Source organism: Arachis ipaensis, chromosome B8 (genome assembly GCF_059453495.1).
Source record: "Arachis ipaensis isolate K30076 ecotype BB chromosome B8, ASM5945349v1, whole genome shotgun sequence".
Taxonomy (NCBI): Eukaryota; Viridiplantae; Streptophyta; class Magnoliopsida; order Fabales; family Fabaceae; genus Arachis; species Arachis ipaensis.
The window spans coordinates 7,418,668-7,433,544 of record NC_142443.1 but is presented as its reverse complement, the minus strand read 5'-3'; the positions used below and the strand labels follow the sequence as shown (position 1 = coordinate 7,433,544).

Sequence of the window (14,877 nt, the reverse complement as noted above, 5' to 3'; positions counted from 1 at the left end):
ATATTTTTTTGTCAATTTAGCTAGATAAACAACAAAGATTGTGAATAATGTGAACGATAAACTACATTTAACTCACTAAACACGAATAAACTTAATTAATTTAAAATTAAAATTTTAAAATTAAAATTAACTTTCTTTTTTTAACCTATTCTTTAGGTTGTTTAGAAAAAATATTGTTCTTTTATACTTTTTCTTTGTATATATAATCTATTTATTAGAGCAACAAATCTTTAAATGGAATTCAAATACGCTTCAAATTAGACTTTGACTTTTTGAGAACTAAAAGATACCGTAAAAAAATACATTATTTTTTTTATCAATTCTAACTATAATAAATTATTTTATAATGAATTATATTAAATTTCAAATTAATTATATTATTATACACGTTTTTGTTTCATAATTTTTTTTTCTACTCAACAAGAACATTAATGATGTTAGATTTTTTCTACTCATTTTTTTTAATTTTTATTAAAATATTTTCTTTTTCTTCAAAACTGATGGATAGGTGTATATATGAATATCTCTATCTCTATGTGATACACTAGAATAACAATAATAATTTAATAAATTTTCATGAATCATAAAAGAAAACATTTACAGATAAACTTGTTTAGATAGAGCAAAAAAATTATTTAAAAATCTAAATATCGCTACAAATTATAAAGGAGAACACTACTTAAGGTAAAACTTGCCTATATCAAGCAAAGAATTATTGGAAAAATCTAAATATTTCTACAAATGTATGAAAATAGAATTATTTATTTGCTGAAAATCCGTCATGATAATTAACTATTTTCCCATAGGCCCCATGAATTGTTAATTTTATTTTCAGATTCATGAATCATCAACATTGTTAAAATGACTATTGTCACCATAAATTTTAGAAAGTTAGATTTAACAGTGTTTGTATAATTTTCTGAAGTGTTTGAGAATGTTCTAGATGGTTCCGAAATGTTCTAGAATGTCCTAGAAGATCCCGGAATACTCTAGAAGGTTCTAGAAGACTCTGGAAGCTCATAGAGTATTCTAGAAGAGTGTGAATGTATATAGGAGTATAAAGAGTAGTATGAAAGAATCTAGAAGTATTTAGAAAGTTGTGGTATGATGGATATTTGTAATGAAGGTTCTAGATAATTAATCTGGACCGTTGATTAGATTTAATCCTAACCATCCATTAAGGAGGTGGATGGCTATAAATAAGAGGTGAGAGTTAGTGTGAGATATGTGTGAATCATTTGTAATAAACACTTGAGTAATAAAGTGTTCTTTCCAACAAAACATCCTTTCTCTTGTGTTCTCTTGTGTTCTCTTGTGTTCTTAGCTTTCTTGCTAAATACTGAGGGTTAGGCTGACTTGGTCTTAGCTCAAGAGGTTGAGTAAGTCCGAGTGTCGGCACGGTAGCGTTGGAGTGTGTCCAAGGCCGTGACAGTTTTGGCATCAGAGCGAAGTTCGAGAGGGAGCACAAGTCGCTTGTGGGTATGACTTCTAGTACCACCATGGAGCATGTTGAGTCTCAAAGGGGAAGGAATGCTAGTCCTTCTCAATGAGGAGGCAAGAAGGTCCGTTCTTCATGTGAGCCTAGAGGTAAGGACTCTAATTTCTTAGAAGAGATAATTTCTGTGTTGGAGAATGTTCTATCCTCTATGGATGAGCGTTTCCAAAGGATAGAACATGATAAGGAGACCCTCGAGGCTCACATGTTAGGAGAACTAGATGCTTTCAAAGAAAGCATGCTCCAAATTGAAGAAAAGCTTGAGAATTCCTTAAAGCTATTTGAGGAAGTTTGAATTTGGTTCGAAGAGGCAGAATCTCGACCAACCATTATAAGGGAGACGACAAAGATTGATCTCCCCAAGCCAAAGGAGTTCAAGGGCGTAAGAGACGCTCGCGAGGTGGAGAACTTCCTATAGCAAATGGAGAGGTACTTCGAAGGCCAAGGGGTGGTTGAAGAAGCAATAAAGCTATGCACTGCAGCTCTCTACCTTTCTGATAATGCTACTTTGTGGTGGAGGAGAAAGTGCGTAGATATGGAAAATGGTACATGCAACATAGCCACATGGGAAGATTTCAAAAGGGAGTTGAAAAGACAATTCTTCCCTGAGAATGTGGTTTACGAAGCAAGGAAGAAGTTGAGGGAGTTGAAGCACAAGAGTACAATTAGCGACTACGTAAAGGAGTTCACTACTCTCACTCTTCAAATCCCCAACTTAGCATCAGATGATGCATTGTTCTTCTTCATTGATGGACTCCAACCTTGGGCAAAACAAGAACTACAAAGAAGGAATGTTAAGGATGTCGATGAGGCCATCGTGGTGGCCGAATCACTCACTGAGTATCATAGAGGAGACTCCAAATCCAAGTCTTCCTCCAAGCCTAGTTCTGTTAAAGGTGGGGGAGACAAGGGGAAGAGTTTCTCAACCAAGAAGGAAAGAAAATACTCTTCAAAGAAAGAGTACGAGGAAAAGAAGAAGGCTTTCGTGCCCAAAGGAAGATGTTTCGTGTGCAAGAGACCACACCAAATGAAGGACTGTCCCAAGCTAGAGACTCTGGCATCTATCGCCGAGGAATGAGAGGCTCAATCACAAGTGACTGAATGTGTTGGATCTGTCCAACTCATGAATGCTGTGAAGGGAAAAAAGGCAAGCACTGCAGAAAAGAAAGGCTTGATGTATGTCAAAGCCTTTATCAATGAAAACCCTGTCATGGCTATGATCGACATTGGTGCTACACACAATTTTATCACGCCTGATGAAGCAAAGATACTTGGGTTGAAGATCACCGAAAAGAATGGTTGGTTCAAACCCGTGAATACCAAGGGTGAACCCCTTAAGGGAGAAGCAAAAGAGGTTGAGATGACTCTTGGTTCTTGGAAGGGCCTCGTGGATTTCTCAATAGCACCCATGGACGATTTTAAAATATTCATCGGGCTCGATTTGCAAAGGAAGGCAAATATAATACCTATGTCATACTATGACATAGTATGCGTCATGGAGAAAGGGTCTCCATGTATGGTCCCTACAATCTCTAAAGTTGGAGGACCACCGATGCTTTCTGCTATGCAACTCAAGAAAGGGTTTAAGAAGGGAGAGATTACATATTTGGCCTTATTACAAGAGGAGTCAACACTTGAAAGAGAAGACATTCCTCCCGAAATCAAGAAAGTCCTTGAAGAAAATAAGGATGTGATGTCTCCCGAGTTGCCAAAATACTACCACCTAGGAGGAAGGTGGACCACAAAATTGAATTGGAGTCAGGAGCAAAGCCACCTGCCTCAACACCTTATAGGATGGCACCGCCAGAACTTGAGGAGTTGAAGAAACAACTCAAGGATTCGCTAGATGCTAGGTTCATCCGTCCATCGAAGGCACCTTATGGCGCACCAGTCTTGTTCCAAAAGAAGCATGATGGTTCATTAAGACTTATGCATCGACTATCGAGCACTTAACAAGGTAACCATCAAGAATAAATACCCCATTCCTCTGATAGCCGATTTGTTTGATCAACTTGGTAGAGCCAAATGGTTCTCAAAACTAGATTTGAGGTCAGGATATCACCCAGTGAGAATTGCTGATGGTGATGAGCCTAAGATCACGTGTGTCACGAGGTATGGATCGTATGAGTGGTTGGTGATGCCTTTTGGCTTGACCAACGCTACTGCGACCTTCTGTACCTTGATGAACGAGATCTTTCGACCTTACCTTGATTAGTTTGTAGTGGTCTACTTGGATGATATTGTTGTCTATAGTAATACCTTGGAGGAACATGTAGAACACTTACGAACCGTGTTTAAGATCTTGCGAGAGAATAGCCTATATGTGAAGAAGGAAAAGTATTCCTTTGCACGGGATGAAGTCCACTTCTTGGGACACATCATTAAAGATGGAACTCTCTGCATGGATCAAAGAAAGGTGAAGGCTATCAAAGAATGGGAGCCGCCAAATAAGGTATTTGAATTGAGGTCATTCCTTGGGTTGGCTAATTACTATCGGAGGTTTATCAAGGGATACTCCACCAAGGCTGCACCATTAACTGATATTCTCAAGAAGAATCACTCTTGGGAATGGTCAAAAGAGTGTCAAAAGGCCTTTGATGAGTTGAAGGCTGCTATCACAGAAGGACCAGTACTAGCACTACCCGACTACTCAAAGGTATTTGAAGTCCACGCTGATGCTTCTGACTACGCTATTGGAGGGTTTCTGATGCAACAAGGACATCCTATTGCCTTTGAGAATCGCAAATTGAATGATACAGAGAGGCGATACACTGTCCAAGAGAAGGAGATGACCGCGGTGGTGCATTGTCTGAGAACTTGGCGTCACTACTTGCTTGGTTCACACTTCATCGTCAAGACAGACAATGTGGCTACAAGCTACTTCCAAACTCAAAAGAAGTTAAGCCCTAAACAAGCTAGGTGGCAAGATTTCTTAGCTGAGTTTGATTTTGAATTTGAATACAAGTCAGGCAAGACTAATGTGGTAGCAGATGCGCTGAGTCTCAAGGCTGAGTTGGCGGCCATTTCTATTGTTAAAGGAGATATTGTGCATTCCATCAAGAAAAGGTTGCATCACGATCCATTAGCAAAGAAGTTGGTGGAGTTGGCTAGAGAAGGTAAGACAAAAAGATTTTGGTTAGAAAACGACCTTCTCTACACAAAAGGGAGAAGACTATACGTTCCTAAGTGGGAAAATCTGAGAAAAAAGTTGGTAAGAGAATGCCACGACACCAAGTGGGCTGGTCACCAAGGTCAGCGAAGGACCTTAGCACTTATTGAATCTTCTTATTATTGGCCTTAAATGAGAGATGAAGTGGAGGGCTATGTGAAGACTTGCCTTGTGTGCCAACAAGATAATATTGAAAACAAGACACCAAGCGGGTTGTTGGAACCTCTGCCTCCATCAGAGCGACCATGGGAAAGTGTCTCTCTAGATTTTATCTCTGCCTTATCGAAGTCCGAGGGGTTTGGATCTATTCTCGTGGTAGTGGATCCATTTTCGAAGTATGCTACCTTTATACCTGTCCCTACTGATTGCACTGCAGAGGAAGCAGTACGACTATTTTTCAAGAATGTGGTGAAGTATTGGGGATTGCCTAAGAGCATCATTAGTGATCGAGATCCACACTTCACAGGACGACTATGGACAGAGCTGTTCAAACTCCTTGGATCGGAGCTTCATTTTTCAATAAGCTTCCATCCTCAAACCGATGGGCAGACTGAGAGAGTGAATGCCTTACTCGAGTATTACTTAAGGCATTTCGTAAGCGCTAATCAGAAGGATTGGACAAAACTCCTCGACATTGCCCAGTTCTCATAAAATTTGCAAATGAATGAGTCTACAAGGAAGAGTCCGTTCGAGATTGTGACTGGACAACAACCGCTTACACCTCACTCTCTTTCTTCCTCTTACTCAGGGAAGAGCCCTGGAGCTTATCATATGATTAAGTCTTGGGAAGAACAAGCAGATGTCACTCGTTCTTACCTCGACAAAGCTGCAAAGAGGATGAAGAAATGGGCAGATAAGAAGAGGAGGCATGCAAGATATCAAGTGGGAGACAAGGTAATGATTAAACTTCTTCCACAACAATTCAAAGCCCTTTGCAAGGTTCATAAGGGCTTAATCCGCAAATACGAAGGGCCATTTGAGATCATTGGACGTGTTGGGGAGGTTGCTTACAAAGTACAACTCCTCCCTCTATGAAGATCCACTCGGTCTTCCATGTGAGTATGCTTAAACCATATCATGAAGACCAAGATGAACCGAGTAGAGGTGACTCGAGTCCTGCTCCGCCTGTGGTGATTAGATCCTTTGATAAAGAAATCGAAGAGATCTTAGTTAATCGTGTCGTGCGACGAAGATGGGTACCACCAAGTATTCAATACTTAATCAAGTGGAAAGGGCTCCCAATAACTGAAGCTAGTTGGGAAGCTCGTGAAGATCTATGGCAATTCCAAGAACACCTAGAGCGCTATCATGAACAGAACGCAACGAGGACGTTTGCGCATTAGGCGGGGAAGAATGTAACGGTAAATTTTAGAAGGTTAGATTTAACAGTATTTGTATAATTTTCTGGTGTTTGAGAATGCTCTAGATGGTTCCGGAATATTCTAAAATGTCCTAGAAGGTCCCGGAATACTCTAGAAGGTTCTAGAAGACTCTGGAAGGTCATAGAGTATTCTAAAAGAGTGTGGATGTATATATGAGTATAAAGAGTAGTATGGAAGAATCTATAAGTATTTAGAAAGTTGTGGTATGATGGATATTTGTAATGAATGTTCTAGATAATTAATCTGGACTGTTGATTAGGTTTAATCCTAACCATCCATTAAGGAGGTGGATGACTATAAATAGGAGGTAAGAGTTAGTGTGAGATATGTGTGAATCATTTGTAATAAACACTTGAGTAATAAAGTGTTCTTTCCAACAAAACTTCATTTCTCTTGTGTTCTCTTGTATTCTTAGCTTTCTTGTTAAATACTGAGAGTTGGGTTGACTTAGTCTTAACTCAAGAGGTTGAATAAGTTCGAGTGCCGACACAGTAACGTTGGAGTGTGTCCAAAACTGTGACACTATGCTCAAAAAAGCATTTTTAAAATAATTTTTAAATTGTTTAATGAAGTGCGATTTTGTTAAAAACCAGTCTTAAAATAGTAGATTTATTTATTTGTCAACGACAAAAAATATTAGCATAAAATAATTTGAAACTAAAATTTTTAAATAAATATGATCTACTATCACGGTTATCTACTGTCAAAACAACGATTATCTACTGGCATTTCTAAGTTTTATTGAATTTCAATTGGGCAACAATGTAAAATTGATTTATGCATAAAATATTTCTCATTACAAAATGAAAAACATGGAGCTTAAAAGAGTAATTAATTAAGCAATTAATTTATTAAAATACCAGGGCAATAAAGAGAAAAGTCATGCACTGTCACACAATTTGAATGTCATACTCAAATATGGCAATTATTGAAACTCGGAAGAGGTTGGGAGATATAAAAGCGATGATGCATCAAAACGACGCCATACGAGACACATAACGATAAACCAACAGACCCTAACCGTTGAGAACGCAGACCCTCATTCACAACGTGTGCCCCCATTGAAAGTCAAATAAATCATTGGCTCAGAGCGCGCCAACTCAAACTCTCTTTGGTAGTCCTTACCGCAGTGGAACCGAACTCCTTACGCTTGGCCAGTGGCCACTTAGTAGTAGTTAAAAAAAGGGCACTTACTTAGTTCCCGCCGTTTAAGTGACAGAAACCGAAACGCTGCCAGCATTCTCTGTGCACAAAGTGGGCGTTCTTTTTTCACTGCTCAAATCGTTTTCTCCCTCTATTGATCGTTTGAAAATTCTTCAAATCCGAAACCCTAATTCTCTCCGTCGCGTTCGTTAATGGTGCTTCATCCTCGTCCACGCCGTTCCAATGGTACAGTTTCCTATATTCTTTATCTCTCGCGATTTTCGTTTTTCTATTTCGTATCATTTCTTTCCACTGTGTGTGGTTTGAATTTAGATTTTCGAATTGCGACTGTCTTATTTGCTGAGAAAAGTGCCTGGATGATGGGAGAAAGTGACCGAATAAAGTGAATGTTCCGAACTTTTGACGTCATTTTCTCTTGCCTTTCTTCTTTGTTCGTTTCTTGAATATGTATCGTGTCTTTTTTGTTTTGTTTCTTTTTTGCTTTGTTTCACGCGGAATGTGCGTTATTTATTTTCTTGGTAAATAATTTTGGCGATGGAAAGTTTGAAAACGAGAACATTAAAGGTGCTTGATGTTAACGTTTTTTTTTTTTTTTTTTTGTTGAACCAGCAAGCTTTGTTGCTGTTAAATGGTTTGATTGGTTTCGTAACACTGATTGGTTGTCATTGTTGTGTGTGAATTGGTAAAACAGGGAACGACCAGCAGCCTGTAGCTGAAGCTGATGGCCGAGGCACCAGTGTTAACTATGCAGATATTCACACCATATCTTCTGATTCTGATTCTGATTCTGATTCTGATTCTATTGTATATTCAAATTCTAGTTACGAAGGTATATTGTCTTCGTCTGGTTAAATCAGTGAATGTTTTCATTTTATGATATGGGCTGCTTGGTTTTCGAATGTGAACTTCCTCTATTTTGAAGCAAAATGACGCCACTTAAATGTTTGAGGATCTTTACACATGAATTTCCAAGAGATGGTGTGTACCTCTGCATAAGGTTATGGTTTAACCTTTGACAATGGAATTGAATACAGTGTGAATGAAACCAGAGTAAAGTTTCCAAGGAATTTATTTCCTGGAATCTTTTGAACAAAAAACGGAGACTTTACATACTGCAATGAGATATTAATCCTGATAGCTTGTCTTAAACAATAAATAAAATTTCATGCAGGATTGCTAGATAACTTCAATCAAGAACCAGGGTCAAGTAGTAGCAGTTGTGACACTTCTGATTATTATGAGCATGGAAAAAGGCAAAAGCCAAAGTTCAGTAATGCAAGAAGTTCTGACGTGAAAAATAGAGGACCAAATGATGTTGATAGAGTGGTGGACAATGCAGATATGAATGAATGCTCAATGATTCAGCAGGAATCAGTTCCCCATGATTTGACTGGAACTAAAAAGAAGAAAAATAGAAAAAAAGGAAAAGGGAAAAAGCCAAAGCTGCTATGGCAAGTATGGGAAAATAACCAAGAAAGATGGATTGATGAGAATTTATCGGAAGATGCTGACTTAGATAATCAGAATGAAGTATTGACAGAAACTGCTGAGGCATCTTCTGATCTGACTATGCCTTTACTTAGGTACCAAAAGGAATGGTTAGCCTGGGCTTTGAAACAGGAAAATTCTGATACTAGAGGTGGCATCCTTGCAGATGAAATGGGAATGGGAAAGACTATTCAAGCAATAGCACTTGTCCTTGCCAAACGTGAATTGATGCAAAGTAGTTCTGCACCAGCTGAACCCATACTATCGCATTCACCTTCTTTATCTGGAATCTTGCCTGCGGTCAAAGGAACACTTGTCATTTGTCCTGTTGTCGCTGTTACTCAGTGGGTTAATGAGATTGATCGGTTTACCATCGAAGGAAGCACCAAGGTGCTCGTTTATCATGGGGCAGGGAGAGGGAAGAGTATTGAACAGTTCTTGGATTATGATTTTGTGATAACTACGTACTCTACTGTTGAGTCTGAGTACAGGAAGTTTATGATGCCTCCTAAGGAAAAACAATCAAGGCAAGTTAAGAAGAAAACAGAAGTCACTAGAGGGATGGACAAAGAAGGTGTGAGTAAGATGTCTTGTAGTGAAAAGAAACTGAGCATGGACGCAGAAGATGCAAATGCTACACACAGGGGTATGTCACTTCTTCATGCTGTTAAATGGCTGCGGATTATATTGGACGAGGTCAGTTGTGTTGCAAATTGTATTGTGTTATGCTTTAGAGCTCCTGGTAATTTTTCTTTTAAAATCTATCGAGACATTTTATATCCTTCTGTTGTTTCTAATTTCTCTGTTCTTGACTATTACCGACTTATTCTTTGATAGAAAATGAAAAATGAAGAAAATATGGTTATGGCTTGAAGCCGTAATGCAAAATTTTTCAATTTCGTAACGTCACTTTTATATAGAATATAATTTGACATTTGTTGCCAGCACTAACTGTAATCTTGATTGCAATGTACTGAACTTCACTTAGGCTTGACTCTGCTATTTTATTGACTTTTTTTAATATGTAAATAATAGGCTCACTACATAAAGTCCAGACATAGTAACACAGCAAAAGCAGTTCTTGCTTTAGAGTCTTCCTACAAATGGGCTTTAAGTGGCACTCCCATTCAGAACCGTGTTGGAGAGCTGTACTCTCTTGTAAGTTTGCGGTCCTTTTTTTGTTATAAAAGTTCGGTGATCAAGTTTATGTTTTGAAGATATTATAATTTCTTAATTGCAATGCCATGTATACAGGTACGGTTCCTGCAAATAACTCCGTATTCATTTTACTTGTGCAAGGACTGTGATTGCAGGACCCTTGATCACAGGTGTGTATAGTGGTTAGACTTATATGTGGTTATCTGGATTTATTACTAAAAGATCAACTATGTTTGTTATCCTGATGCCTTTGTACAGCTCCATACAATGTCCAGACTGCAGCCACAGTTCAGTTAGACATTTCTCTTGGTGGAATAAAGTAAGTTCTGCATTTCATTAGTCTGTGTTGTGCTCACCATATTAAAGGATAAGACTGACAGAAAACAAGTCCATGATTTTGTAGAAAGTGTTTCAGTAGAAAGTTGACATGTTCTGTATTATTTACTTTTAATCTTGATTAGTATGTTTCCACACCAATTCAATCCTCTCTAAGTAGCTATGGGCGGGGTAAAAGAGCTATGATCTTGCTTAAACACAAAGTTCTGAAGAACATACTACTAAGGCGCACTAAAATAGGCAGGGCTGCTGATCTTGCACTTCCTCCTAGAATTGTAAGTTGTTTTATCACGGGGTTAACTCTTGAATTTTTACCATTGATAGGCAGTAAGTTTATTTCTTCATGGTCTCTCTTTGCAGGTCTCACTGAGAAGGGATTGTCTGGATATAAAAGAGCAAGACTATTATGAGTCATTATACAATGAAAGTCAGGCACAATTTAATACGTGAGTCACATTCTTCTTCTCTTCGTCTCAGTAAAATTCTTCTTTTAAAATAGGATATTTCCTTCTATTTTAATCCAGAATACAGTTCCAAAAGTCCTAACTCCTAACCAAATATTTTCATTTTTTGTTTGCCTATGTAATCTCGGCTTAGTTTTGTTGGTATGCTTTCTCCATTTCAGGTATGTCGAATCTAATACACTGATGAATAATTATGCTCATATATTTGATCTTCTCACACGGCTGCGTCAGGTGAACAACTACTCTACGAAAGCAAAAATAATGTTTCTTTTGATCACTGTGATGCATGTTACGTATTCCCTATTTTGTATGTAGAAGAATGATATGGTTTATGATCATGCCATACTATAATATTCTCTATGTTGAATCACAGAGATCTTTTAAATTTCTCTAACTGTTTTGACTTTTTCCAATCATTCTAATCAGCATTTAACTTAAAAACCTTTGTAAGGTACACTTCTAGAACATCACAAGATAACATTTAGTCAATTTTTTTTGCAAAAAATCTCGATAATATGTAAAAAGGACAATGTGCTGTGATATTGCATTAAGTATTTTAATCTGCGAATGACTTGTGTGAAATATCTTATCAAAAATCAGTTCTACGTTATTAAAGTATAATTAATCATTTATTTGAAAGAATAATTAATGTATGGTTACTCATTTTGAAAAAAATAAATGTTATATGCTTTTCGTTTTTTGCCTCAGACCTTATATTTAATGTGGAATATTGGGAATCTTCTCTTGGTCTTTGTTGAAAAATTACGGATACATTTAGTATTAATATTGCATAAATGTTCAGGCTGTTGATCATCCATACCTTGTGGTATATTCTCAAGCTGCGGCACGACAAGGTGGCCATGTGGCTAGTAATGCTACTGCTGAACAAGCATGTGGCCTTTGTCGTGAACCAGTGGAAGATCCTGTGGTAAGTTTGTCTTTTCTTCTAAGTATTCTTAAGGTTCTTATCATTTTATTTTTCTGAACTCGTTCTGTATTTAGAAGAGTAACTATTGCTAATTTTAGTGTGTGGATGGTACTTGTCACCATTTTAGGTTACCTCTTGTGAGCATAGATTTTGCAAGACATGCTTTATAGATTTCTCTACTGCTTTGGGACAAGTATCATGCCCTTCATGCTCTCAATTACCTACTGTTGATTTAACTTCCCACAAGGATGTTGGGTACCAGGCAAATAAAACCACTATTAAGGGATCCAGATCCTCAAGCATTTTAGACAGAATTCAGCTTGAGAACTTTCAGACAAGTACTAAAATAGAGGCTTTGGTATGTAATGTTTTCTTTTCAAATTTCAGTTAGCATCGGCTTTGTTGTATCAATGTTTTGGTTTCATGTTCTAGAACTCGAATATTAGGATATAAGGTAACCTTCAGACTGTTAAGGGTTGTACAAGTAATGCTGGCCTGCCAGGTGGTTTCATATGATGAATATGATGGTGATTGATGAGAAGTGACAATCTGAAAGGGCTGAATTGGTTTGTGCTGCTGAGGAAAATTCAATTGTAGCATGCTTGTTAGTTGTTACTTTTGTTAGAATAAGATTTGGTTTGGTTATATGCTTTTTTGCTTTGAGAAAATTGTTTGTGCATATGTCTACTGAAAGATCAATCTACTGAAAGTAATGGTCATTAAGTTTCTTATGTTGCCTGGGAAGGGAAGGAGAAAGTGTGAAAGGCTAGTTTGCCAGGAGGCAGAAAGAATGCTTATATAGTTGCTGGATAAACAATTAGTGTTCAATCTTAATTTGACTGCTTTATGCTTACCTTTTACAATCTTATATTATATTGACCCGGAATAAGTTGAATGGTTGCAGCGAGAAGAAATAAGATCTATGGTCGAAAGGGATGGTTCTGCCAAAGGGATTGTTTTTAGTCAGTTCACATCATTCTTGGATCTAATAAACTTCTCTTTGAATAAGGTGAATTTAATTGTTTCCTTCTGTTTATTAGTGAAAATACATCAGAGGATGATAACATGATGTGTTAATTACAGTCTGGGGTATCTTGTGTTCAATTGAATGGAAATATGACAATGAGTGCCCGAGATGCTGCCATTAAGAGGTTTACCAATGATCCAGACTGCAGGATTTTTCTCACGAGCCTGAAGGCCGGAGGCGTTGCACTCAATTTGACTGTAGCATCACATGTGAGCTATTCCTCATTTTGATATCCCCCTTTGTGATGTTTTACATGGTTGACATTGTGCGTTGTAGTTCTACCTTCCTTATTCTTTTCTTTTAAAATAGTTCTTTAAATTATCTTGTAATTGATGGATGTGGCATTTTTGTTCTGTTGGATTTTGGACTTTCTCTAGGGTCATTTTATCCTCTTCGTCTTTGCTAAACCTATGTTAATTTGTGGCTTAATTGGGCATGATCAGGTTTTCCTTATGGATCCTTGGTGGAACCCAGCTGCGGAGCGTCAGGCTCAAGACAGAATTCACCGAATAGGACAATTTAAACCTATAAGGTATTGCTCCTTGCGCTTAATTTTTCCCAATCAGAAAATGTAAAAATGAATGAAATACAGATAGGGTTGGTGTCGTCCTCTTCTGAATGGTCTCTGACATCCATTTTCATGTATAGAATTGTGAGATTTATAATTGAGAACACTGTTGAGGAGAGGATTTTGAATCTGCAACAGAAGAAGGAACTAGTGTTTGAAGGGTAAGTGTGATGTAAAACGGTGTAGAAGTTTCTTCATTTTGTAACATACTATCTCTAATTTTTTCTCCCTCTGTTAACAGGATTATAGGTGGCTCTTCTGATGCTCTGGGAAAACTGACGGAGGGAGACTTGAAATTTCTATTTGGTACATAGGTAGGTGTCGGCTTCTAATTTGGTAGGAGGATTTGTTGAAGGCCTTCCTGCTATCCATTTTGCAGAACTAATTTTTAGGTAGAAAAATTCTGAGACCCCACAATTATGCCATGCATTCTGTGGCAACCCGATTATTTTTGAAAGTTTATGGTGGCAATGTAAATGCATTAGCTGTAAATACACATGATAGGGTATACATATTTCTCCGCTGTGCCTTTTGCCTCTGCCCATGTAAATGCGGCAGTGTGCCGTCGAATGTCAGTGGGGATTTTGAAGCTCTGAATATTCTAATTCAATCTTCCCCGCGGAATAACGGGGCCCCAATTGTAATAATTTTCAGAATTTCAACATAAAGCATATTCACGCCAGAAGATTTTTTGTTATCCCCATGAGTCCGTTATTTGCGTCAGATATTACAGACTAAAGAGATCCTGATTTAGTTCATTGTTTGAATGGTTTGATTATCCTTTTGCTTTTCAATATAATTGTTTTTTTATTTTATTTTGTTTTGTCAAACCCTGTGTGGGAGAAAATTTGCCATGTGTGGCTTCAATTTGTTTTATTTTATTATCCCCACTCCTTGCGTACATAGTTAACTCCGCATCTTTTCCTATGCGGACAGTTAGACAGTTAGACTTAGATCAAACCAGAGAAAATGCATAGCATGCCGACTGCGAAAGGAAAATGGTCGTTCTATATTGGTCCAAATAATAATAAAGAAGAAAGGAGAGAGTTGGGACTTTGGACTTTGGAGGGCAGGAACTGGGAAGATAGGTATTAGTCTATTAGGTTGCCAGCGAAGAGTCGGAGATTAAATGATAAAAATTGAGACAGATAGGAAAATTGAGAAACAATTAAGTTTTAATATTATATTTAGTATAAAATATAAAAAATTAAATTATTTTTTAATATATTATTTAATTTAAAATAAATATAAAAATAAAATAAAAATATTTACTTAATATTTATAATTATTATAAAAAAATTAAAATTTTAGTTTTTATCTTTAAAAATTTAATTTTTTGTGTATTTATTATTTAGAAGTAACGAAAGAATTAAAATTTTGTATTTTAAAATTAAAATTTTAGTTTAATTTCTAATTATCAAATATAATACCGAATTTCAATCTTTTAATCTCAGTTCTAATATCTGAAAACAAATACAAAATTAAGAATGTAATAAGAAATTAAAATTTTATATTTTAAAACTAAAATTTTAGTTCAATTCCTAATTATTAAATATAATACCAAATTTCAAATTTCAAATGTCAGTTTTAATATCTAGAAACAAACACGAAATTAAGAATGTACTGCAACTATGCAAGTAGTTTTGAAACTAGTTACTACTAGTCAACAACACAACACATTCAAACCCCCACTCATCC

At 36.9% G+C, this 14,877-nt stretch overlaps 1 protein-coding gene across 1 annotated transcript; it reads left to right on the top strand.

Moving 5' to 3' along the window:
* The first annotated feature begins 7,039 nt into the window (after positions 1 to 7,039).
* LOC107614449 (DNA repair protein RAD16-like) lies at positions 7,040 to 13,876 on the top strand. Its single transcript, XM_016316655.3, has 16 exons — positions 7,040 to 7,435; positions 7,902 to 8,039; positions 8,382 to 9,394; positions 9,734 to 9,856; positions 9,953 to 10,026; positions 10,115 to 10,175; positions 10,318 to 10,467; positions 10,553 to 10,638; positions 10,818 to 10,887; positions 11,459 to 11,584; positions 11,712 to 11,942; positions 12,489 to 12,593; positions 12,668 to 12,820; positions 13,055 to 13,143; positions 13,260 to 13,340; positions 13,421 to 13,876. Exons 1-16 carry the CDS (start codon positions 7,402 to 7,404, stop codon positions 13,491 to 13,493), a joined length of 2,607 nt encoding a protein of 868 aa, XP_016172141.2. The 5' UTR covers positions 7,040 to 7,401; the 3' UTR covers positions 13,494 to 13,876.
* The last annotated feature ends 1,001 nt before the right edge of the window (positions 13,877 to 14,877 follow it).